This window comes from Diorhabda sublineata, chromosome X (genome assembly GCF_026230105.1).
Source record: "Diorhabda sublineata isolate icDioSubl1.1 chromosome X, icDioSubl1.1, whole genome shotgun sequence".
NCBI classification, from domain to species: domain Eukaryota; kingdom Metazoa; phylum Arthropoda; class Insecta; order Coleoptera; family Chrysomelidae; genus Diorhabda; species Diorhabda sublineata.
Genome location: NC_079485.1, coordinates 17,131,844 through 17,159,279, shown reverse-complemented (window position 1 = coordinate 17,159,279; position 27,436 = coordinate 17,131,844). Strand labels below are relative to the sequence as shown.

General features: G+C 29.6%; 1 protein-coding gene across 1 annotated transcript in view; it reads left to right on the top strand.

Annotated features, from left to right (window-relative positions):
- Positions 1-26,986, top strand: part of LOC130451328 (agrin-like) — a 212,769-nt gene extending 185,783 nt beyond the window's left edge. Inside the window, exons 13-29 of the mRNA XM_056790280.1 lie at positions 6,136-6,282; positions 6,353-6,489; positions 7,156-7,264; positions 10,967-11,188; positions 11,620-11,799; positions 11,883-12,050; positions 12,104-12,494; positions 13,265-13,584; positions 13,673-13,916; positions 15,602-15,766; positions 15,821-16,110; positions 18,204-18,276; positions 18,394-18,528; positions 19,454-19,636; positions 20,234-20,388; positions 20,577-20,717; positions 21,475-26,986. Coding sequence (XP_056646258.1) covers positions 6,136-6,282; positions 6,353-6,489; positions 7,156-7,264; positions 10,967-11,188; positions 11,620-11,799; positions 11,883-12,050; positions 12,104-12,494; positions 13,265-13,584; positions 13,673-13,916; positions 15,602-15,766; positions 15,821-16,110; positions 18,204-18,276; positions 18,394-18,528; positions 19,454-19,636; positions 20,234-20,388; positions 20,577-20,717; positions 21,475-21,587 — 3,173 coding nt within the window. The 3' untranslated portion in view covers positions 21,588-26,986. The remainder of the gene's footprint in view (positions 1-6,135; positions 6,283-6,352; positions 6,490-7,155; positions 7,265-10,966; positions 11,189-11,619; positions 11,800-11,882; positions 12,051-12,103; positions 12,495-13,264; positions 13,585-13,672; positions 13,917-15,601; positions 15,767-15,820; positions 16,111-18,203; positions 18,277-18,393; positions 18,529-19,453; positions 19,637-20,233; positions 20,389-20,576; positions 20,718-21,474) is intronic.
- The last annotated feature ends 450 nt before the right edge of the window (positions 26,987-27,436 follow it).

The window sequence follows — 27,436 nt, the reverse complement described above, 5'->3', positions numbered from 1 at the left end:
ATTCTAATACGTGATTATTAATATCTTGATCATTATAAACTGAATACGTCTCTATTAGGTTTTCACATCGATTTATAAATTTATTTAATGTATTTTTATTTCCATCATAAGGTTTAATATTTTCTAACTTTGATTTAAATAAATCCCAATTTAGGGTTTTTGGATTTAACGTTGCCATTTTTATATTGTCTGAATTATCTTTTAAGTTTAATTCACTGAATGTATTTAATAATTTATCAAAATCGTTCATAAAATAATATATTTAAAATTATTAAATTATCTCTTCCCTATTCAAATTTCTGATAAGAATGGATAATAAGGAATCAAAATAATAAGGAGACTTGGCACTTACAGCTATCTGAAGTCCTGTCCCTCGTTGAATACGTAGTGCTGAGGTACTGGAGTACTTAGCCGGAACTTTATCGCAGTTTGCGTAAACTCGCGACCGCACTAATCCGAATGACTGCGCCAATTATAAATTTCGGGTTTCGAAATTTATTTTTAAAAAACTTTATTTTTGAATATTTATATGAATACAATTAATCTCAAGATCGAACTAATTATAAACATCAAATATCATCGAATTGTTTACAAACATCTTATTTATAGTAAAATAGTGCTGATACATGTTTACGTTATTTGATACAAAAATAGAATAAATGCTGATACATGTTTATGATATTTGATACAATGGTATTGTTTTAAAAATGTCCTTCAGAAATTCTTCGCATGTAACTTGCGTTCTATTTTTTAAAATAATCTAGATTCTTCTAAATGTAACTAACGTTGTGCTAATTTGATATCACGTTTAACGTGACTAAGCTTATTCAACAAATTGTATATCAGGAGTATAACTGGATGAAACAGTTGCAATCAACATAATCTTAATTATGTTTCTACCTGATACATCCATTTTATATTAAACTTACTCAGTGAATGTCAACGGATATAAAATTTCCTTCTTCCATTCCATTTACTTGCTATTGCCCAGTTTTCTACACAAGTAAAATCAACGTATATATATCGCATACTAATTTCCATATACCATTTTTATCAAAATCTTTATTACATATCTCTCAGTTATATTTTAATGCGAATTTTAATGTTTTCTATAAAGAATATCAAATCGAACTAGAAAATATTCCTCTCCAAATATTGCAGATAAATAGTGTGTGGATGATTTTATGTGAAACACATTGATATTGTGGAATAGAATAATGGAAATAAGATTTGAATTAGAAATCATAAACAGGGAGACATTGCTAAATATCGATTTATAATTAGAAAAAATTTGAATCTAACGTCAAGAATCACCTGGCATTGATTAATGAAAAAAATCCAGAGAGATTTGCTTCGCATATTTATGGAGCTTCTACAAGGGAACCTCTCTAACTGTTATTTCCAGAGTTTTACGGTTATGAAAATATTATATAAACTTCCTACTTTACAACAATACAAAACTTCTGCATTAAAAACTTACATGTAATTGAAACATCTCCGTTTGATATGTGTATACCAAATGCTTTCTTATTTTTCAGCCTCTTTACAATTTAATGTTCAGCCCCTGTATAGAATATACGTACAACCTCGATAATCAAGCGTGATTCCATGAGTTATAAAAAAAGTGTAGAATCAAAACAGTTGTTTAAATCTTTCCATTAAAGATAATGTTTGCATCACTACCTCTGCTGTACTCGAGGAATTTCCAAAACTTTGCATTGATAATCCCCATGTAAATCATTTATTTAAATCTATACGTTCTTCCAATCCTAATAAAAAACTGAATACCTCAAAAAATAGAATAATTCACATACTCTCAGTATTCGGTTTAAAACAAAATGGTTTACGTTTTGGATCAACTAAATTCATGGAGAAAGAGCTTTTCAAAAAGACATATTGTGTGCGTTGTAATTTTAGCAGCGTCAAATTTATTGTCGTGTTCACGTTACATACTACTAGATTTATTATAGCATAATTGAACCGTAATCGGCCCATTGTTTTAGAGTTTTACAATTTTATCTGCTGAATTATTGGTCAATTTCGATCATTAGATACCCGTAAAAGATTATGCAACCTCATTGCGTATTCAGTTTAATTCACATATCAGCAGTCTAATGTGAAATCTTATATTTTAAGTAAATTGAATTATTGGTAATAAGCTCATGTAAAAAAGGGAAGACGAAATAAAAAAATTAGAAAAATACTCAAAATACTCCTTACTGTCAACATATAAGATTGAATTAGACAAAAGGTTGGTTTACTTTATATATTAATTGAAGACTAATTACGCTTCTTCTACATTTGGCTTCTTAATTAGACAATCTAAGCGCTATAAATGTTTTCAAGGGAGGTTCTATAATTGTATATTCGAACAATTGTGATAATAAATGTTGTGTATATCAATCATTAATATCATTACTTTTGCAGGTAAGATATTGATTTGTAAATTATTGCAGGAATTTTTTTTCTCTTTCACTAACTTTTAAATGTTGAAAACATGAAATTATTATTAACAGGCCATTTTTCTTATAAATAAGAATATATAAGTACATAAACAAAAATGATCAATTTCCAATCATAACCTATAAAATTTATTGTCGTTTATATTCTAGCCAATGAATATTCAACTACATTCATAACAACCTAACCTGTTGAAATTTAATGTTATCCATAAATTCACCAATCAATATCAAACATCATTCACTAAAGCGTATCCTTATCTAACCTATAAACATTCAACGTCATTCATAATTTAACCAATCAAAAATTGATGAAAGTTCCTATAGTAACCAGAATCAATATTTCAATTAATCAATATTTCTATCAACGTCAATTTGAATATTGAATTCTAAAATTTTTAAAAGCTTTACTAATATAAAAAATCACCGGAAATCTTAATAAATTATTGTAAGTAAAATTTAATCAACGAGAAGGAACGTGATACAATAGTATTAATGACCGAGTTAAGTTGGGCCGGATGATGAGGGGATTGAGCATTACGGAAACGATTTATATATATATATATATATATATATATATATATATATATATATATATATGTATATATATATATATATATATATATATATATATATATATATATATTCATTACTACCACTACGCCAATACTCACAATTACTCTGTCTGCTGCGCGTTTCGATAACCAAGTTATCGCCAAAGACTGATGTTAAACTAAAACCTAATAACTTGATTCACCTGTTTTATACTGAATTTTTCCACCAATAAACCTTTTCTCGCGAAAATTAATTCCAGCGGTAAAACCTCTTCTTGGCAGGAATCTTAACATTTATTGCTTGACTACTAAACGATAGAGTGGGCTGTAAATAATTGGTCCTTTGTCCTTATTTAAACTTTTCTTGTTTTCAGTTATTTCATTGTTTTCAAATATATACAACAATTTATTATTAGATAAATTTTCCAACAATTTTACACTATTGATATTTACGTTATGATTAAGAATGGCAGCGTGATCGGCAATACTCTTTTTATCGGTGAGTACATAGTACATAGCTCATTTAAAATATGGACAGATCGTTGCTGATTGTTAAAAATGTATCCAATATAAAATTGTGGAATGCATTTGAAAGCATTGAAATAACTAAATGCAAGAAAAGCTTAAATAAGGACGAAGAACCAATTCCTTACAGCCCACTTACAGTTTAGTAGTCGAGGAATAAATGTTAAGATTCCCGCCAAGGAGGTTTTTCCGCTGGAATTAATTTTCACGGAAGAAGGTTTATTTGTGGGAAAATTCCGTATTCAGACAGTGTAATTGTTAGTGTTAGTGTAGTGATAGTGTAAACAGTTTGTTCAGTATGAATATCAACAACGGTTCCAAAAATTCCAACTAAGACAATGTTGCGGTTCTTTAATAGCCTTAGATGGTTAGATATTGTAATATATGTAACCATAATTCCATTTCATCAAGCTGTACTTCGTTTTTGACCGATAATACATTAAGTTTTAGTGACACAGTGTTACATAGTGGTTCAGCTTATAATTTTTGAACTGCAGATCATCCTAGTGGATCTAGTTCTAGACTCTGACTAAATAAAACGCACACGTTGAATTCTAAGCTCTTACAAATCTTTATTAATTACACAAAAACACTACAAATCAAACGTAAATATTGAAGTTTCTTATTATACAAATATAGTTCATTCCATCTGACCTCATTGCCAACAATCTTTTATAAAATATTTACATTTAAAACTGCCTGTAAATATTTCTAGCGATAGTAACAATAATGAGATGGTTACATTTTTACTTAGTATTTCAAAGTTATTGAAATATATTGCATACCATCAAACGTACAATAACAGATATAACAACAACGTGAAACACATGTGAATTTAATGAGAAATCATTACCTTTAAGAAATGGTATTGAAACAATTTCAGCATAATAATGAGAAAAAATTAATAAAAATTGTAACTTATTGAAAGACGAAGATCTGATAATCTCATTGATAAAGTTGCGTTCATTCCACGAAGTACTTTTCAACTCTTTATAATTATTCACATCATCGAAGATGTAAAATTAAAAATACTCGATAACTGCAAGTATTCTCATGTTTCCTATCTCTGCCTAATTTGTTACAATCTTTCTCCAACAACTGGCTTATGGCCATATTAAATTTGTACATATTTATGAATAAATAAAATGATATTGGAAACACAACTATCCTCAAATGGTTCGAATTATTCAATTTATTTCAAAGTTAGTGAAAAATAAAATGTAACTCTTAGAGTTACTTAGAAATTCAAAATTTTTCCTGCGTTCACGACTAGGTCATCTTCCCTTTTGTTGAACATTCTTTGCCACTCATGACTTTGTTTACGGACCCTAGGATTACACGAGCTTCTGCCGCTACGTTAACAAGACACAACGTACTCTTGCAAACCTCATGCTCCTGTTTCTGTTCAAGACTGAGAACTTTGCGCAAATATTTGTTGTTTGATTTTTGAATACCATATAACATCTTGCGGATGGTTTCTTTGCTGAGATTTAACTCATTCGACATGAATCAATGATTAGGGACCTATCAGATATCAATAGGGTATTCAAATGGTCTAAATTCGCATGGTCACAAGTGGTTACGGGAGCTCCTTAACGTAGATCGCTTTCTACTGATTCACACCCAACTTTAAAAAGCAGTTTGGAGTTGCAAACAAAAATGAAAAGAGGAATGGAACGGGAATTCAGTTAGAAATTACTAAAAAGGAAACGAGTACGAGAACAGAACTGAATAAAAAGGAGACTATGCTGTAACATATACAAAAACTAAATATATGTTTTTAATATATAACAATTCAGAAATCAGTTCTATTCTATTCGTTCTATTACCCAAATAAACAGAAAATACGAATTTACATAGAAATAAGTATACAAAATTTGATTAAAATAATTTTCAAGGAAATTATAAAAAATAAGAGAAGCTTTGTAAGCATTATATATAAAAAACAAAGTTGAAACGATATTGAAGAAATTTACCAGGAGTAATGTCAGCCCAAATTCGATAAAATTTACTTTCAATTCAATGGAAGATCGACAAAAAATTAATTTCTTCAAAACTTGAATGTTATAATGAAACAGAAATGACTATTGAACCACAATAAGTAAATAAAGTAGTATTAAAAATATTTAAATTAGAATGTTACAGGCCAGGCCGGTTGGCACTTTACATCATACAGTGAAATGTTATTTTCTCTCGACCCTTTAATATTGTATTCTCTTCTTATGTTTGCTGTCTTGGTCTTACTCCGTTGCATTTCAATTTTTCTGCTTCAATTTTCACTATAGATTCCCCTATTTTATTGACACTCATTCTTGCTTCTATTCAGTCTTTTTCATCTATCTTATAGTATACCATCAATAACTCTTCTATAATTTCCATGTTATCGTTTCTATTTTTATTTTTTTCATTTTTCTCCTTGTTTAGTAGGAATCATACTTTTTCCTTCAATTTCAATCACACATTTTTGTTTTTGACTATGTGAATGCCAACCATTCTAATTATTATTCGCTTTTTATTAAGGCATATACATATTTTGTTAGATTATGTCATAGAGTTATTCTACTTGTTAACGAAATGTCATATTAATTCCATTACAGCATGCGGCTGCTCCACTTTTGGTTCAGTGAGAGATGACTGCGAACAAATGACAGGTCGTTGTGTTTGTAAACCAGGTGTACAGGGTCAAAAATGTACAATATGCACAAATCACAATAAATATTTAGGGCCGAATGGATGTGTATCAGGTATGTAATAAACCATTAAATTAGTATTTGATATTTTAACAATCTTATGAAATATCCATACTTGTTCCAGCATCTGATTTAGCATCGTCTTCTAACCCTTCTACATGTGCCGAAAGAAGTTGTTACTTTGGTGCCACCTGTGTAGAAAAAGATGGACTTTCATTATGTGAATGTCATTTAAATTGCAGTAATGTAAAAGAAACACAAGTAAGTATCTAAACTTATCATATTTTCAGTGAAATATTTCTTTACGTTTATGATTTCTTGCTTTAATCAAATCTAACATTCAGCCTCATTAAGTTATCCTAATCAATCAAAATTTTATTAGCGAGCGTAGTTGGAACATCGAACGATAGATATGGTAAATGTGGGAGCAAATATGGATGGGTCGACGGCATACACCTCACGTACTACTATGCATTATCTTGATAGACAAGAATTCTTTTTGTGTAGTACTGTGGTGTGGATTATGTTCAAACAATACGACGTGGATGTTGATTTTCTATTGCTACCTTTCACTGTTGTCAAATGCCTTTTGAGATGATTTAACAGTAAATAATTATCCTGTTCCGCTGGTTGACTACTTTCATAACTTTTCACATTGGACGAAGTTTTGAGACGAGAATAATTAGTTTGTAGAGGAATGCATATATCTGAAATATCGACTCCTAGTTTTGAAGAGTATATCTTGACGGATCAGTAAATCAACTTTTGACAATGTTGAACTGATTTTAAAACATTTTGGATTATTGCCGAGTTTTAATTTCTTCCACTCTCTTGCTGATAACTGATATTCTATATTCTCATTTTAATTATTAACATTATCCATTTTAAACAGGTTTCACATTTTATAACCGTTCTTGTATTTTTCAGATTGTTTGCGGCAGTGATGGCAAGACTTACGGTTCTATTTGTGATTTACGCCTAGCAGCTTGTCGCCTTCAAAAGGACATAGTTCTAAAAGCATTTGGATCTTGTAACGGTAAGTTTTTCTGTTAGTAGAACAAATATATAATGTATCTGTTAACCAATTATATTATATTTTTGTCGGACCAGCATCTGCTCAACCTTTCTCATGTATCAAGAAGCCATCTAAGTTTAAAATGAAACTTTTGTATGAATATGACTATTTTTAAAACATATGTGGTTAGGTTAGGTAGGTGTTTGAACTGATATTCCAGACACTCTAAAATTTCACTGTCCCCCGTTTTACAGTTAAATCTGCAATATCTGCATTGTGAATTTCGATAAATATTTAGTGACAAGGTAAAAGGTCATTCATTTGAAATATAATTAATCGACAAATTGAAGTTCAACTGTGAAAATTATCGGTACAATGTATAATGATAAATAATATTTTACTGCCAAAAATAACGATGAGGGATGCTGTAAAATAGAATTATTTCATGGTAAGTAAAGTACTAGGTAACTGCTAACCGCTTGTAAATTTTATAAAGAGTAGAAGTGCTCGAAGATCCATTAGAACAGTTGGTATATATTCAATAAATTTTAATATGACTGCAGATATTTGCAGAGACTTATTACAAATTCACTTTTCCTCTATCCCTCTACATTCACTTAAATAATTACCTATTAATATATATTTAACTTCAGAATACTAATTGATTATTTCTTTAATGAATTGTGTAAAGGAATAATATTTTTGACATGGTTCCGTCCCTTATATTAAAGTATTCGTTCCCAATATCACATTTACATTCTCATCGTCTAGACCAGGGGTCTCCAAACTACGGCCCGAGGGCCACATCCGGCTCGCGGACAGATTTTGTCCGGCTCGCGGAGAGCTAGCATACTTGAAAACTCCTTTTAGAGGACATATTTTTTATAACAAATTAAATTTAGTTTACTGAAGTATTCTAATTTTATGTTGAATAATTATTAATATGACATCTACATTGATATGGTCAGGGGCTAACTAACTCATAACAGTGTTGTAGGCTTATTGTTTTGTGATGAGTTGGATAAAGAAACACAGACTTGTAATGAGTAAAGACATGTATAATATGCAAAAAATTTAACTTCAGTATATAATAACTAACAAATAATTGAAATGAATCCAACTAACATTTTATACATTTTAAATGAAAACATAACTTATAACAAGCATAATGACATATGAAATACTAATGAGATTTATGTAATTGAGATTTTCCACTGACAATAGTTTGTAGTTGTGGACTAATTTTACTTGTACCAATTATTAAAAGAGATTTAAGATGCTCATTAGTTAATTTAGATCTGTAAACATTTTTTGTGTACTTCATTTTGGAGGTCTTCTCACATAAATAAGTAGTACTAAAAACAGAAAACAGCCCACGAGCAAATTTATGCAAATTATCAAATTGTGTCAGTTGAAGACTCTTATAACATTCCAACAAAGATGAGTTTTGATATTTGTTCTTATTTATATCACTGCACTGTAGATCAATCATTTCCATTTGAAGTTCCGGGGCTAGGGTTTCAATGTCAGTATCAAAAGGATTCTGAAAAATCTTAATTTGATTCGCAATGGCATCAAAGTTCGAGAAACAAGTATCAAAATTTATTTTCAAAGCACTCACACTCACTCAGTTTCGATTGCAAAAGCGATAGGAAACTCAGTCTCAGTGGTGTGGCTGAATATTTCACATGTTTTAAAATGTAAAAAACATTTACTTCGTATTTGTGATTGAAACAGTATCAATTTCTTCCGGAATTATTTGATATTAGTGTATAAATCAGGAAGATGCTGGTTTTCTCTTTGCAATCTCAAATTAAGTTCGTTAACATGTTTTGTCAAATCAACATAGAATGCTAACTTCCACAGCCATGCGTTGTTTTCTAATTCAGTAAGAGGGCGATGCTTTTCATTCAAAAAAATTTACGATCACTGCTCGAAGTTCAAAAAAGCGCTGAAGGACTTTCCCACAACTAAGCCAACGTACGGCAGTATGATACGGTAAGTCATTTTCTCCAATCTCTTCAATAAATTGTCAGAATTGTCAGTGATTCAGCCCAAAAGATCTGATGAAATTAACAGTTGATATGACTGGTTTCACAACTTCAGACATATCCAAACATTTTCCGCACAAAGACTGTTGATGAATGGTACAATGTAAAATTAATAGTTTTGAACCACCGTCATTTTCTACAGCCTTTGACACGAGAGCGACCACTCCTTTATCTTTCCCACTCATGTTTTTACCTCCATCAGTTGTAATACATTTCAAGTTTTTTCCATCGAAAGTTCTTTTGATTAATGGCCATTTCAACTCCTTTAAAAATATCTGTACCAGTAGTTGTGCCATGAATACTATACATATCAAGAAGTTCTTCTTCATAGCTTTTATCTACTCCTCAAATATAAATCAACACCTGAGCAGTATCTGACACATCCGTTGACTCATCCAAGGCCAAAGAAAACCACTCAACATGTCCATTTTTGTCGAACAGTTGAGAGGATATATTTTCAGCGATGTTTTCTACCCTTCGAGCCACAGTGTTTGCTGACATACTGATAGCTTTTGATAAATTTACCTTTTCAGGGCACATTTCTTCGGCTACTGAAATTATGCATTCTTTGATCATTTCTCCATGGGTGAATAGCTTTCCACGTTTTTCAATTTCAAGAGCCACACGAAAGCTGGCATGAGTTGCAGCCTCTTGTTCAGTTTTGAGTTGTGTAAATGAAGATTGTTGCGATTTCAGTCCGCGCTTCATAACTTCGAATTTTTCTGTCCGCAAACTTCCTGTATATTTTGAGTAATTTTGAAAATATTTTGTTTCATAATGACGTTTAATGTTATATTCTTTGAGAACAGCTGTGCTTTCATTGCAAATCAAACATAGCGCCTTGTTACTGGACTCAATTACGAAATACTGAATGTTCCACTGATCTTTGAATTTTCTGCATTCACTATCAATTTTTCGCTTCTTTTCCATACTATTTTATTTCATAACAGTGTCATAAGAACTGATTTGTGGTTACGCCATTGACCTTCTTATATATTCCAATTACTGCCATCCAGAAGTGAGTGGAAGACACCTGAACTTTCTCGAACCAACGAGATTATTCTGTACGTGCTATTAGCGCCATCTGTTAGCGATAGAAGGTACTACCTATTTCCGCTTGTGTCCACCAGATGTCGTGTCACGTTACTCATCATGGCTCGTACTCTACGACTAATCTAGAAATTACAGATAATGATAGGAAAATTAATAATATGCAGTGTTGCCGTTTTGCGGACTTTAGTCCGATTTGCAGCCTTTTTTAAACGTCGCGTACTTTTTCGGACTTGTTTTCCATCAGTGGACTATTTCACTTTTTACCACCGGCAACAATGATATGGTTTTGGCCCTCGGAACTTACTGGAGTAATCAGTATGGTTCTAAGGCTGGAAAGTTTGGAAACCCCTGGTCTAGACGGGTAAATTCTCTTATAATATATCATTGTAGCACTACAGTATTTCACCATTTACTTATAAATTTATTGTCCAGATCTCACATTAATTCCACATTTTTTCAAAATATTGCTTCCGATAGACAACTTATAGCTAGAACTTTCTTAAATTTATATGTTTTTGTATATGTAGACTATAGTAATTAAAAAAATCTTTAATCAGAAGAGAAAAAAAAAGTTGAATTCATTTGAAAAAATACATTAATAATATTTACTTTTTTGCAGAAGAGATACAAAGCACTGACTGGCCGTATAGTGGAGTAAACTCCCAACAATTTACGCAATCTGACGAAATAAGTTCCCCTCTATCGAAATCGACACGTCATCTACTTGTACCAGATCCTCGCTACTACTATGAAAGAAGTAGTAACGTTCGGCCTGTTTCATTTCCAGACACAGATTTCATTGGAAGCAACCCTGGATCCAATATTTTATACCGTTATCGGGGTGAGGCTAAATAAATTTGTTTTGTGCATTAATTAATAAAAATAAGCTATATAGCTTTAATTGGTTTCTACTTTCAACCGGCCCATTCTGTAATTTCAAAAAAGTACGATATAAGCATGAATATTGTAAGTAATTGTTAAAAATTATTAAAATTCTTCAATAAAGAAGATCTAGTAGATGTGCTTTAGTAATTTATAGCGATAATTTTTAATTTAAATCTCAGAAATTGAACTAAAACGATTTTATCATTTGAGAAAAAATTCTTTCAAATATGAATAATAATAATCAGATACTTACAAAAAATCTGAATGATTGATTACCTATTCATTTAGAAAATTTCAATGCTTCTAATTCTATATTTGTCCAAGTTTGTCAAGAAATATTCATTGTAAAAAATATAAAATATTAACAAATTTATGATATTTGTGCAGGTAATGAATTTTCTCCTGCCTACCGTCCAACCCCTGCTACAGTTCGAGTGCTAACTGCCTTATTGGGCGACCTATGTTCAGACAATACGGATTGTATTATTTCAAATAGTCACTGTGTCAAAGGTGCTTGTATCTGCTTTCCCAGTTATGTGGAATCCACAGATCGCCAAGAATGTTTGGGTGAGAAACTACTCACAAAATATTTATACAAATCTAACTAATTAAATTTGCATTAAATCATTAATTCTTATATTTATTTTTAGCTAATTCTGATAACCTGGACGAATTTAGAGCCTGTAGTAGCTTACCTTGTAACAATGACGGTACCTGCATCGATTTACCAGCATCAACTTACGCATGCGTTTGTACAATTAACTTTACAGGTTTATTGTGTGAAACCGAAATTTCACAAATTCAATACGAAGTACCAGGTACTGTATGTCTGTATAAAATTTTACTATTAGTTCAAATATGTAACTTCCAGCATTCCACGGTACATCCTATGCAAGACTAAGACCTCTTAAAGCTTATCATAAACTCAGTATAGAAGTAGAATTTCAATCCTATACAGAGAATGGTATTTTACTCTACAACCAGCAAAAAGCAGATGGCAAGGGAGACTTTGTCTCACTAGCAATTATAAACAGTTATCTAGAATTTAAGTACAATTTAGGAAATGGTGCTGTAGTGATAAGATCAGTTGACAAAATTCAGATAGGGAACACTCACAGGGTAATTATAAAAAGATACCATAGAGACGGATTATTGAAACTCGACGATTCCGAGGAAATTACTGGTCAATCCAGTGGTTCTCTTAAAGCATTAGATTTATTGGAAGATGCTTTCATTGGATACGTACCAACAAATCACACAAGGTATGCAGTATTTCTATTGACAAGTGATCGAAAATTATTATTTTGGTTTGGTTTGTTTGCTTCTAAAAATCATTTTATCTTGTTAATTTTCACATCCCATTCATTCAATCAAATGAAGTTTTCATCACACCACAGATTCGCTGTAATCTATATGCTATATGAAGCTTCCATACATGTTAAAAAAATATCAATAAATTGACCAATTTATTTAGTGTAAAAACATCTGAAATAATTAAATCGATAAAGAAAATATTAGCTATCTACAACTCTATATGTAATAATGTGACCATTATATAGAAAATGATAAAATGAAATAGTGTTAATAAAAAACCAATAAGGTAATTAAAAATAGAAAGGACCATATAAATGTTCATATTTAACAGAAAGATAAAACTTACAAAATATGTAAGCAGTTAATAACATTGTGCGTCGACTTTTGATTAAAATATATATAAAAAGATGGTAGTCACCCATAAATTGACAAAATAATTAAATTGTGAACTTATATTAGGAAATTGTTATACATTAGAATAACTAACACGTCGAAAATGAACAATTAATAATTATTTCACTTTTTTAACGACACAAATTTTGCATTTCTCATATTACTAATAATAGTCAGTATACTTTTAAAGACGAAAAAATATAGTGATTTTTCAATAATGAGTTATATTAGAATACTAGTTTATAGACTACATTTTTTAATTTTCAGGTATAATTGAATCAGAATCAGTATAGGCATTTAAATTGAAGATAATTTTGTTTTTTAGGGTTTACGAGAATATAGGTACATCTAAAGGATTTCAGGGTTGTATTAAAAGGTTTAAGATTGGTAGACAGGATGTAGAAATACATATAAGACAAGAAGACTGGATTTTAGAAGTGAAAGGGGTTTATGATTGCAGTAAACATGCTTGTAAAATGTTACCATGCAAAAATCATGGAAAATGTATAAAATTAGATAGGTTGTTTAAATGTGAATGCCAAGCATCTTATAGTGGTGAATTTTGTGAAAACTCATGCTTAGAAGGTAAATGCCATTTCAAGACAGAATGTAATCATGGAAACTATGGAACATCGTGCCAAGAAGGTAATGTCTTTGGAATACTACTATGAGGTTGTTGTGGATGATGTTGCACACCAGTATTATTAATACTCAATATTTATTCTATTTGTAGAGTTCAAGAGTCTTCATGGGCTTACACCAGAATTCAATGGAAACAGTTTTATCCAGCTTCCAAGACTAGAGGGTATAAAAAAAAGATTTTCTATTGAAGTCACGTTTATGACTACTGCCTCTAGTGGTCTCATTCTCTACAATGGCCAGATGAAGAATGGGAGAGGCGATTTCATTTCTTTAAATATTGCCCGAGGATATTTGCAGTTTAGATTCAACTTGGGAAGTGGTATAGCTAATTTAACGTAAGTTTTCTCAGAATTCAAAATGGTTTTATTTTTAGTATTTTTTATGTGAAATTGTATACAAAGGCTTAATAAAAAAGGACTTCATACCCCCTCTCAATTTCAAGTTCCTAATACAATAAGTAAACAAAATATGTAGTAAAAGTAGTTAAAGTGGAATCTTAAATAGACAAAGCTGAAATAAACAAATTTAGTTCTTCCTAGAGAATTAGTAAATATATCAATATTATTATCTTTTGATTTTACATGGTCTATATCAATAAGTGACTTAGCAAAGTGGCTCCAATTTATCCAAAAACTTTCAACTTGAACTAATCATTCTTCCAATAATATATCTCAGTAGGGCTTCTACCATTCAATGCTACTGTTGTAAACCGGCTAAGTTGGTACGCCGTAGTACTAATTGCCTTTTCCTATGAATATTCATTGCTTTGGCCTGTTGAGGTATAGCCCGAGGCAAACTCCTGAACCACACCATTAAGTTCGAAAAATTCTTTTACCGTCTTAGATCTAAATTATCCACTTCTATCTGACCTAATTCTTGATATATACAGTCCTTTTTTCTCATTATTCTATAAAACTCCATCAACTTCTCATCAGCAAATAGATACTGGTAAAATGCGAAAAGTCGTCCAATATTGACAAATAGTACCGTTTATCATTTATTATCATTTCATTAACATGTCCCCAGATGTGAGCATAAATCAACTTACCAATTCGTGTAGATCTGGGGTAATCTTTTCTGTTGAAAAGTTTTCTTCCTGCCTTAGGGTATTTGAAAGTTGAAGACTTCCTCTGTTTAAATGTTTATCACTTGGTTCAGTTTGAAACTAAACACAAATAGATTCTCGCACTCTCCACTAGTCACTAGTTCTGGTTTCATCATTATTGTTGCAACTCTTTCCGTGAATATAACATAACTGATAAGAGGTTATATGGAAGTTTATCCATTTATATTGCATTCCATTCCCGTTTTTGCACAGTAAACCTGTAAGACACGTTCTTTCTTGACAAATATGTTCGTTCCATTGGCAATGTTAATCGGTACTGATTTATATTTTTAAATTGAGTCATAAACTTAATCACATCACCTTGTGGCTTGCTTCAGTATCTGGAAAAAAATTAACACAATAACTCTTATTTGTTTTCTTTCCACTACTGCAGACAAAGCAATAAATGACACTTTCTTATCTTATTTTGTCTCAGCTAAATTATAGCCTCGTTTTTAGTAGAGATCTTATCATTTGACTTATCTTGACGTTCATAATATATTCAATGTGCTTATGTGTGACATACGCTTTGATTACAGACCGGGCCTTGGCATTACGTATGACAGCTGTCTTATCCTTCACAGGGATTTCTTCCGTATACAATACTTTATGAGTATCGCAGAAAAGTAACTTAACATAGCCCTTTATACAAACATATATTGAGTCAATCAACTTATAGTAATTTCTATTCAAAATTATGTACAAAGGCTCAAGTAAAACATTTATTCAAGAAAAACATTTAACAAACTTGTTTTCCTAATATGAGAAGACTAACTTCACTACACTAGCGCTCTCTAAGACTAAGCCCGCATGTGCATAATCCTATGGGCACCAAATACACAATGAACTCCACATTTACAATGTTACAAAATAAATACAAGAAACATAAACATAATGTTGTTATTACCTTCACAGAAGTTCGACCAGTATTTCATTGAATAAATGGTATAAAATTAGAATATCTCGAGAAGGCCGTGAAGGTATGTTACAAATAGATAATTCAACAGTGATTCGTGGATATTCTGGTATACCATTAACAGAATTGAATTTAGATACTCCCTTATATATTGGTTCATTACCGTAAGTATACAGAACGATATGAATATTTAGCATATTAATAACTTTCTGTTCCAGTAATTGGAAACAAATACATAGACTTTCTGGAGCTTCAAAAGGCTTCAAAGGTGTTATTCAAAGAATTACATTCAATGGACTTCCTTTGCCGATTTCTAAACTTTTCCCAGATTGCGTAACAGTAATATCTCATAACAATTCAAGCTGTAGTTCTAATATTGGATTTTACGATGGAGCGCCCTGTCCAATGGTTGAAAATCCATGTTTCAATAATGGTATTTGCATACCCAATATGGATAACTATACCTGCCGTTGTACTGGAAATTACAAAGGAAAATATTGTGAAACAAGTAAGCATCATCTTTACATTTAACTAATAGTGATTTACTTGATTACATATTAGACGCAAATATAAAATGCAGTGAAAAACACTTCTAACATTCTTCTACAACAATTTATCTTCTTTGATGGCTTTAATATAACTAAATTTTAAATATGCTCACAAAAGTAATTCAATTTATGAATCTTTGAAAATATGGAAATTTAAAAAGTATGAAGGTACTGAAGCAAGATATTGCCAGTCTAGTTACATATCCCAGAAGTTTTTTAATACGTACTCTAGTTAAAACAGCTATCAAAACATTAGGCTCAAATGTTAAGAATGATTTTCAATCACCTGTCAAATTAAACTACATGAGAACCAAATGAGCCATATTGGGTCTTCTGGCATTCATGAATGAGAAATTGATGTAATAACTCACAACCTTTGTTTAAAAACATTATGAAATAAACTTGAAAACACTATAAAGGCATAAACTGATTATGTAAGACTTTTAAATAAACCCCAATATATCTTAAGTACTGCGCCATATTTTAAACTGAACGTTTCATTATTATTCTTTGTGTTTTATTTTGAATTCAAAATCCCCTTCACTTTGGCGTTACAATGTAAAGTTGTAATATGTTATACAGGGCATTTGAAAAGTTATAGCCAATTGTGGACGAAAATCATAGCAAGTTTAACGCCCCGTATAATTATTTGATCTTATCGAAAACCGAATATAGTCATTACAATTTTTTTCAATCTCTTTAGTTAGATTATCCCAAATTTTATATCCCCACTATCAACTGCAGTCAATGTAGTTAATGGTTTTCTGGAAATATTATAAATTGTATTGAGGAAAACTGTAATTTCGCGAATAAAATTAATCACTTTTTTCTTTTCTTCATTCACTTTACTAATCACACTTATTTAATGAAACACACAAAACTTATAAAGATGAATAAGTTAATTGTGATTTAGAGTTACTCTAATTATCTTGTGTAAAGTATTTGAAATGAACCTACTAAACATGCTTCAAGACGTATTTTGATTAATCTACTTACGTGGACATTTGTTATACTCTCGGATCTTTCATATTCGACTGGTTCCTCTCTACCTATTTTATTTCAATATTTATATTTTATTTTATTTTTAATGAAATTGGTTATTAATTCATCATGAATAAGTCCATGGCAATGAGCGGTAGATACGTCATGTAAATACCATAACTGTCAACGAATTTGAGTGGCACGTTCTCAAGTGAATCTTATTATAAATTCTTATTTATCCAATATCCCTATAATACCTATCATCCCTTCTTTTTCATAATTCATTGTTGATAGCTATAAAACAATCATAATCCAAAATGAAAATATAATATGTATTGTCAGTGTGTGACATATCAATCATCATAAAAGCTCATTTCGCACTCATCGTTTTAAAATAATTGTGGTTAGTAGAATAAATCAACAAAAATAAAAAATAAAAATGAAAAATTATAGATTCAATTCATATAACTGCTAGTTGTAGAGATATCGTCAAAACTATCAAGTTTTAAAAAGGAAATATTAAGAATAAATTAAACTATAGTACCTAGCTATAGTTCATAGTGGGGATGAGATAAAATGCAGGATGGTCTATTAAAAGTATCGAGGAAAATTTGAAATTGCTTTTTAACACTCTACTGTAGTACAGTATTACAAAAGCCCTTGTATCTTTGTAAATAATTTTAGAATTTAAAATTAACAGCTGGTTAGTAGATTTATAAATAATTTTTTCAAATCTTGTTTTATAACATTGGATATCATTTGACTGAACAAATACAGAATTGAATGAAAACTTCTAGAACTAACTGTTAAGTAAACCATAATAGAAATTTTATTACCAAAACTCTGTTTTTACTATTCAAATACTGAACCAATACCTTTCTTCAGTGACCATTCAGTGGTTTCATTTGATACATTTTATTTTATGTAACACTGTTACTTATATGAAGTCTGAAAAGTCAAATTAATGGAAGGACTTATATAGATTATCAATACTATTTATTGTTGTTACCGGATGAATCAATAACTTTTTAGTTTATATTTAACGAATTCAATGGTTTTCCGCTTTTTTCAGTTAATGAAGAAACCTTGTCTTTGAAATTCAACGGTGCTACTTATCTTCAATATAGAAACAGAGGTTATAAAAGGTAGGCTCTAATTCTAACGACAATCTTTTGAATTTCTACCGTATTTGTAAAATTTGTGGTTCATGGTATACCTAGTTTACTTATTACTAATATAACTAACACAAATCTTACTAATAGCGAAAATATAACGAATTTCACTGACAACAATGATGAACCCCACAACAAAACTGTGGAAGATGATGATTTCGATGATGGCAACAATTTATTTGATGAAGAAAACTTTTATTATGATGCAGAAGACTTAGAAATTCTGTAAGTAACAACTAACACAGTAAACCATGAACTTACAGCATAAAGTATCTAAAAGTTATACAAACAAATAAAAAAAAATACCATTATAAATAACACTCTTATAGAAACCATACTGTTTACTAGGCGCTCTATCTTATTATGAATGTAACTGTTTTTCACTATTGTGGAAGAGAATTTACTGCATGGTTGCATCCTCTTTTATTCTCTTCGAGAGCTATATTAAATAGCATTGTCGATATTGCATCTTCCTGTGTCACCCTTGTTTCCATGTCTATAATCTATATCAAACTTTCTATGGTTAGTACAATCTCTTTTAATCTTTCCATTCTCATTTTTGTTAGTTTGATAAGTTTTATTGGCAATTTCATGTCTTTCTGTTCTCACTAGCCTTCTCCTATTTTTACCATTTTCAAAAGCGATAAATAGTATATGTGGTATATGTTATATTTACAGCATTTTTCCAAGTCTGAGTCATGGTGTGTATTGCGTCTCCGATGGATATCTCTTCTAAAGAATCTCTCGAATCTCTTACCATTGTGATTAATATTTTGTATGTGGTGTTTAAAAGCTTGGTTCCTCTTCAGTTGCTACATTATGGTCTATCCAACTTTTTAAATATTGGAATAAATTTTCTTAACTTCCATTCCTCTGACATTGACTCTAGTTCCCATATTTCTTCAATAAGTTCGTAGATCTTTTCCATTAGCTACAAAAAACAATTAATCTTTAAACAAAAGTGGAAATGAATCAAGTTAGCACACATGAAAAAACAATTAACATTTCTACCTTTATTATTTAGTATTTATTCCACGAATTAATTAATAAATTATAATATCCACTTTTATACAAATTATAATTTTTTCATAAGAAGTACAATATTCCATTTCTATTTTACTTAATATAGTTGTGAACGATATTTTTTTAGAAGGAAACCAGAACGAGGTAACAGATATGAAATAAAAATACGCACATTTATGTCTGATGGTTTAATTTTATGGAGAAGCAAAAATAGAAATCAGCTTCAAAACTACATATCAATTGCTGTAGTAGATGGATATCCAGAACTTAGTTTTAATTTGGATCATGATGAACCATTTTGGGCAATAAGGTAAATTAAAAGGAAAAATAAAGATAATCACAAAATAACCACTACTTTTTTGTGAAGTTGTCACAATAAAATACCAATCTATTTTAATATATACATTCCAAGCTTTCGAATCTATGTATTATGGTCTTAGGTATTGAATTAAAAAGAGCATTGTACTCGTATATAAAAAATAATTGAAGAAATGTTGGATTTTTTAAAGAAGAACTAAAAATAAAAATTCGATGGTCAATTGTACTAATTTTTTCACTTACGTTTCTTTTATTTTGTGGGCCTTGTTCCTGTTTCATTTATTTATTGCATTGATTTATTGTATACTATTCTCTGTATATGTATGATAAGATAAATTGAAGGTATAAATATCTTACATTTGATGTATTTTCATTTTTTTGCTTTGTCAAAGCAAATCTGAGGGAACGTCTCTTTACTAAATTTTATGTACTCATAAAGTTCAGGGAATTTTTCCAATAATCAAGTCATAAACAATAAATTTAAAAAAGGTGAAACATAAAAATAATAGTAAATATTTTCATGTTTGAGTATAATTCTGAAAGGATAAAATAAAAATAGACATTCAGTAACATTATAAAATATTTTCAGGTCCAGAACTAAGGTAGATGATGGCCAGTGGCATTCAATCCAAGTAAGAAGAAGAAAACGAATGGGCTTCATTTCTGTTGATGGATATGATATAAATAAAGGAGTAGCTAAAGCTGGAGCTATATCTCTGAGAACTAATTCGAAACTATGGTTGGGTCAGTATATATGGTTAAGAGTATGATTTCTAACAGTACCTATTCATCTAAATTACACAAACTTGAAGTTTTAAAATTATTCTGACAATTTCGTATGTAGCCTAATTAACAATAATAGTAGAACATTTTTTTGTGTGATATGATTTGAAAGTATCATTAATGATAAAAATCATTATTTATAATTTCAGGTGGCTCTTCAGTACTACCAGCTGGTCTCCCAACCTCATATTACAAAGGATTTGATGGCTGCATCCAAAAAGTTCTAATCCACGGCAAACCTCTAGACTTACTAGCAGATAATGATATAAATACAATTGATTTTTGCCATGGTAATGAAATATAGATATAATCTCAAACATCTTTTTACAAAGTCTTTGTATAACTAAAGATTTCAAACTATGAGACTGATATTTTACTATTATATCTGAAATATTGACTTCAACTCACTGAAAAAGATTACGCAAAAATAAAATATACAGAAAAGCTTTGAAAATCTTCCCAGTACCAACAATTAAATGAGCCTTAAATTTTTTTGTATATTTTACCATATAAATCAATAATCATTTCATAAAAAGAATCAATGTACTATTAGTTCAAAAAATAATTACAATCGATTTATTATTCCTACCATATTATATTACTTGTATTGTGCTGCCTCCAAAGTGATTTCTTTCATTAAGAATATTTCACCAATTTTTTTAAATCCAATCCTGGAAAGATTTTTTGAATTTCTCATAATACCATAATTTGTTAGTTAGTTTTGGATTCTCGATCCTCTTTTATAAAATTTCTCGGGCTGCCTCTACTTTTAATGGGAGTCCCATTTTCGTTTTCTTTTTATAATTATTTATATACTATTAGAACAGTTGTTTTATTATCCTCGTCTTCTTCCAATTTTTTTAATTCATTTAGTTCGCATTGTCGTTTTTATATTTTTATACCTAATTTTTCACTTGCCAGTATATCCTGCACCTTTTCTCAACAATTTCTCTATCTCATTGGCTTATTGATGTACATCACAATGTATTATTCCCAATTTTGTATTTAATTTAAAATATTTATATACTTTTTATTCTATTCTTTCAGTACTCCTTGCATTGGGAGACCAAATTTACTTCACTGGTATCAAATCTAAGTGCCAATTCAGCTTTTCAATTATTCTTATCAGTGTATTTATCCTGGAATATAGATCATGTTAGCTGATCTAAGTGTCAATAACCAAACCATTGTTCTACAATTTCACACAGACCAGAGTTATAAAAATTATTCCAAACGTCACCAGACCTTTGTTACGTAGCAAGAAAAATAATCTGTTTTTTTAAGTAATACTAGTTAAATTGTAGTTTTCCGTATTCCACATTAATTCTGTTCTAGAATCGGAACAAATTTTTCCATATGGTAGGTTTTCTCGATTTGATAACTGACATACCTCTAACTATAAATATTTTCAGTAAGATGGCGTTTATGTATAAGTTACATAAAATGGTGTTTCATTCCAATAATATAATTCAGAAACACTGTGGGTGATAATCTTTACTGGATGTGTTAATAAAACAAATTTGTAGATATAAGTTTGTAACAATGATACGTATTTATAATTTCTAGTTTTTGATGGTACTATATATAACGTACAAATATTTTTCATGAAATCAAGTATTAACTCATTTACAAACTGTAAAATACATGTTACGTTGTAAATATTTAAAATTAAAGAATATAATTATGTCAGTTCCACTGTCCTGTTGCGATAAAAATTGAATATACAGCTACAGTTTTCAAACTTAGTACTCAGTAGTCTAGAACTGATGTATTTATATTTTATTTTCTTTTGAAGAATTGTGTAAAAATCATAGAATTCTTTTAAAATTTTACGTTTTTATTTATAAAATTCCTCTTAAGAATATAACTACAAATAAGAGCTTTACTTCAAATGAAGTACCAAAAAATGGGTTAATTTATTCGCCTCATTAGTATCTCAGTCCACTTTCATACTCTATAACTAAGTACTCACTGATTTTCTACTTTAACTAAACAACTGCTGACGTTTTCATTTGACTTTATTACTGAAGAATATTAGGGCGATGGTAAATACTTCTTCATAGCCACCTTAACATAATGATTAGTAAAATACATATTCAAAATCAAAGCAATACTTTCGGATATATGTCGTTAATGTTAATATTTTTTTATCGAAAAAGTTTTTTTCCAAACACTACTTCAGATATTTCCAGGTTGACCTCTTTAAACCTGCCTGAAAGAAATATACTGAAAAGTATCTCCGTTTCTAGAATATCTGTAAAATCGAGTAAAAAAACGAATAAAATAAAAACCATAGAAGAAAAATACAAAACACAGAATACCAGAAATTTTTAATAAGTTGGGAAAGACAAATATTTTCAAATCATCAATAGCTAACAAAGAATAAAAATATGTAAAAAACAATAAAAAAACACTTCGGAGATGATATAGTTGGGCATGCAGACCCAAAATATTAATTATTTTCCTTATGTACGAAATTATAGAATAACATAACTATAGACAATAACATCAATTAAATACCAAAAAGAATGTTATCAATGGAATTGAGATCAATTAATTCCATTCTATTAACATTGCTCAACATTTAAAATTAAATATTCTTTAAGTAAGGCTCTTGTGTGGTTGTAAATCATTTTTTTTACTTGAATATATTTTATCAAAATTATGATTCACTTTATGCTGTTTATATCTAGTCCTTCTATTATTATTTACACTTTTGATAGTATTTTTTATGTTATAGTGCCATACTTTCTAGTAAAACAAACTGAATTATGTTGGATACCAACAATGTCAGTATTTATATAAGCAAACCGATATTTTCAGTATTTCCTCAATTGATGTTAAGTATTATACTTTCCAAACTTCTACACATATTCAATAATGATTTTACTACTTTAAAACATGAGACGATACGAAAAATCCATCATATCTCGTAGCTTCTTTTGAATAATAGTGAGTTGATCGCTAATTTGATCAGCAAAAAAGTGTCATTAAATGAAATCTAATTACAAAATATATTTATATGTATTGTAATATCATATATTCATGTCATGTTAAATCGTCTTTATTTAAGATCTCTATTGATAGAAAATAAGTTTTGAAACACTTTACAACCTATTTCGGTCTTTATCAAAATATGCCTTAACAGGACAATTTGCGTACCTAATTATATTAATCAATAGATCACCTACAATATGAATACCAAAATAAAAATCCGCTCTAATGAGAAAAATTAATTTTTCCTTAGTTGTTACATTTTAAAAACTGTGTACCAGCTATCAACTAAATTATTAGTTGCATTGAAATTCATAAAATGAAACTATACATTTTACCAAATTGTTCATATCTTTTTTTTGTCATTAACAACTTTTTGAATGTTCATAAATCATGTTTTTCAATACAAATTATATAATAGTTCCAGCTAGCAATCGCATTGACACTTTCTTGACAGCTTAAAAATGCTATAAATTCCACACAAAGTTTTAATAATCCTAATATTGAATAAGAACTTCAGTTCAGTTCTTAAAGGTTTCATTTCAATTTGGCGGTTCATTGAAAGATTCCAAGCCGCTGATAACTTCATTTGTTATATCTGTAAGAAACATCATTCCGTCTGTTTTTAAAATCCGTTATTATCGGAAATAGTGAAAAATTCTTCAACTCTGGAAGCGATAAAAATATTGGAGCCAAACGTTAACTTAGTAGTGATAAAATAATGTTTAATATGGAAAATTGCATCTTTTACATTATTAAAATGTACGGTGTGCAAATCTGTCTCTTGCTTATCAACCAACGAATATACTTTTGGCATACCATTATTGGCGAGCTCACTTGCGGTCGAACCAGTTAGTGGGGTAGTGATGATATGCTATTCAATATCTACTACTTGCTTAGTAGTTAAATAGCTAGTAAATGGAAGCTACCTTTTGGTTTTTTGTTCTGTTGTTAGGTCTATCCCTCAGTAACCAGCTCGATGCACTGTCTAATCTCTCCTGAAAAACGCCTTTGCATTAACTAAATACACTGACATTCTTTCAATTAGGAAAGACCAAGAGTTGAGACAAATAAGTCCGATATACTTACTCACTGCTAGTTCACAACTATACTTGCCTAGCTACCAGAAATCGACGTTGGAGTGTAACAATACTTTCTAATCAATCTGGTGTAAACTGTTATGAATTAAAATAATCGCACAAGCTCACTAATAACACTGTAGAATAATCAATTCCTTTCACGTGAAACAATGTTAATTCTATTATTCTAGCGTCAGGCTTTTCCGTGGAAATCAAGTAGCTATCAAGAATAAAGATGTAACCATATGACAATTTTTTCAATTGAAATTTCTAAAACCATTGGTGATATTCATATTAAGCCCACCGTTCACTATTACTACACTTACACTCTCTGTCAGTGTAATTTTGAGTGTGGTTAAACATTGTTCTCGCTATCTATATTTATTACGACTGTTTTTCATTTCATATATGAACTGAACAACCAAAAATCAAAATTTTAAAATGGGTTTACGTTCTCAAATTTTTCTCAATTCCATGAAGGAATCAAAAGATAGTGAATATAATTTGTTTGATATTCCTAGTAACAGCTTGCAGCTTTCTCCATATATGGTGATGTTAAGTCTAGGTCTAGACACTATCTCTTTCCATTTTATTTTTTAATTGTAAGTAATATGACAAAATTAATCGCATATAGTTCATACAGTAGAAAAACTGATGTACATAATTCAGCAAGTATGAGGTCAAATTTAAATAACGATACCACACATATAATAGTATTAACAATAAAAAAAATAGAAAACAGATGTGATGTGAAAATGTTTTATTACTAGTTTCAGTTAATAAATACAATAACTATATATGTACATATTTCAGTTATCAATATAAGAATTTATTTTTTTTTGAACACATTTCATGTGATTTGAGCTGCAAGTGAAGCATTATGAACAACTTTTGGGTTTTATTGAGCATTTTCCATATAAACTCAACTTTCGTACAGCTCTTAGGGGTAGTGTTAGTCCATTATTTTCATATTCTGGCTGAAAATAGTGAAGCAACTATTGAATTTTTCTGGCATTGAATTATTAAGTATATTCTCAACCAATTTTTCTTAAAATTTTAAGCGAAATTATGAAACCGCCAATTTAAGAACGTTATAAAATTGTCAACTTATGAATCCAACTGTCCAATTGTTTCAAATGAAACAATCAAGCTATTAATATTTCAACTACCGTTAATTTTCAATTAGATATCTGTAATATCTGTGATTTTATAACCTACTGAAATGGTAAGGAAATTATAACATTTATTAAGCTATTGACTTCAACAAACTGATGTGTTTTTGATATTATAGAAAGTGAACGCTTGATTGTTATATTTAAAGTGTACTTACATTACTAGTGCAATAATTTTTATGTTGTATGAATTACAATACATATGTATGTAGTATATTCTAAATCGCATGAAGTTACAATAGTTGAACAAAATAATGATTTATCGTTGCAGTCGTGAATAAACATTTTTATCATTGGATTGTTACATGAATTACTATTTCGGAAACAGAATTTTATAGTTAGTTTAAACTAAGAACAAATTTATAAACAACTCCGATGAAATGTGTATAATTTCAGTGTTGAGCAGTTGTTAGTCTAGCTCAATCAATTGCTAATATCATCTTCCATCCCTAAAAATACAAACGTTTCAAAGCAATAAATATACAGGGCAGTTAATTTGACATAATAAAGTATGCTATATTTTAAGAAAGCGGAGAATTAACAAATCACAATTTCACGAACATTGTAGAAAGTATTTATTCAAGATATAAGTGCAGAAATTTGTTATTTTACTAGAATTTTAGTAAGTACACCGCAATTCTTGACCGAAAAGCGGATTGTTTTCACATTATAAAAAATATCATAACACCATATACATTTACAATTCTATATTTATCGGCGTACATTGTTAAATTGAATACTAAATTAACAATGTCCATTTATTTTGCAGCTGAAGTAAATGATAGTAGTCACTATATTCTTTAGCATTTTAAAATATTCTAACTACTTTATAAGTGATCGTCACTCAAGAAATACTTAATTTGTAAAAATCATAAAAATACAAATGTAAAAAAAACTTAATACCCTTAATAAATGAAATAATAAATCTATTCAGTATACTTCCAATTTCAATTTATGGCCTTATATATTTTGCCTATATTTCTATGTTTTTTGAGTGAATTAGACAAATGAATTAATGCTGAACCCTCCACAAGAAAGTAAGTGTTATATGTGTGAAAATTGAATTATAATATTTTGAATTTAATGTTTCTTACCTAAAATACTTAGTGTGAAAAGTAAAAATTTGTGAAATACTTTCAGATAATTAAGTATGTATATAGCTTAATAGTTAACAATTTGATATGTTGTTAAGTTTTAGAAAAATGTAGGATAGTTAGTTGATTTAACCTATAACATGCAAAAAAAATTAGATCAGATTGTTTTCTACTAATCAAAAAAGTCTGATAACAAAAATATTTATTAAAACATTGTGGACACATTTGTAATAGTGTTTTATTTTTTTTCCATTATCTTCAATTTGTATTATCTAGGGTCTATGATAGCCATACACACCTGTTCAATGTAAAATATGTTTTTTCTCATCCAATTCCATAATTTCATTGTTCCTCCATTATTTGTGAAATATTATTCTTTATTATCTTCTACATAATCACAAAATATATACAAACTGCATAGATATTTTAAACCTTATGAATAATTATGATTCTCAAAATGTTTCTATTGATTTATAACCAAAAAATAGTGTTGATAATATAATATAATATAATAATCATGAATTCGTTAGAAATAAACTCTAGTACTCATTATCGATATCAAATGAATTCTGTGATAAATTGAGAAGGGTATGATCAATCGACGCTCGCAGTTGCTTGGTAATTTGAGTTTCTTCATACATTATTCAAGCTCAGGTCAAAAAGTTCAAAA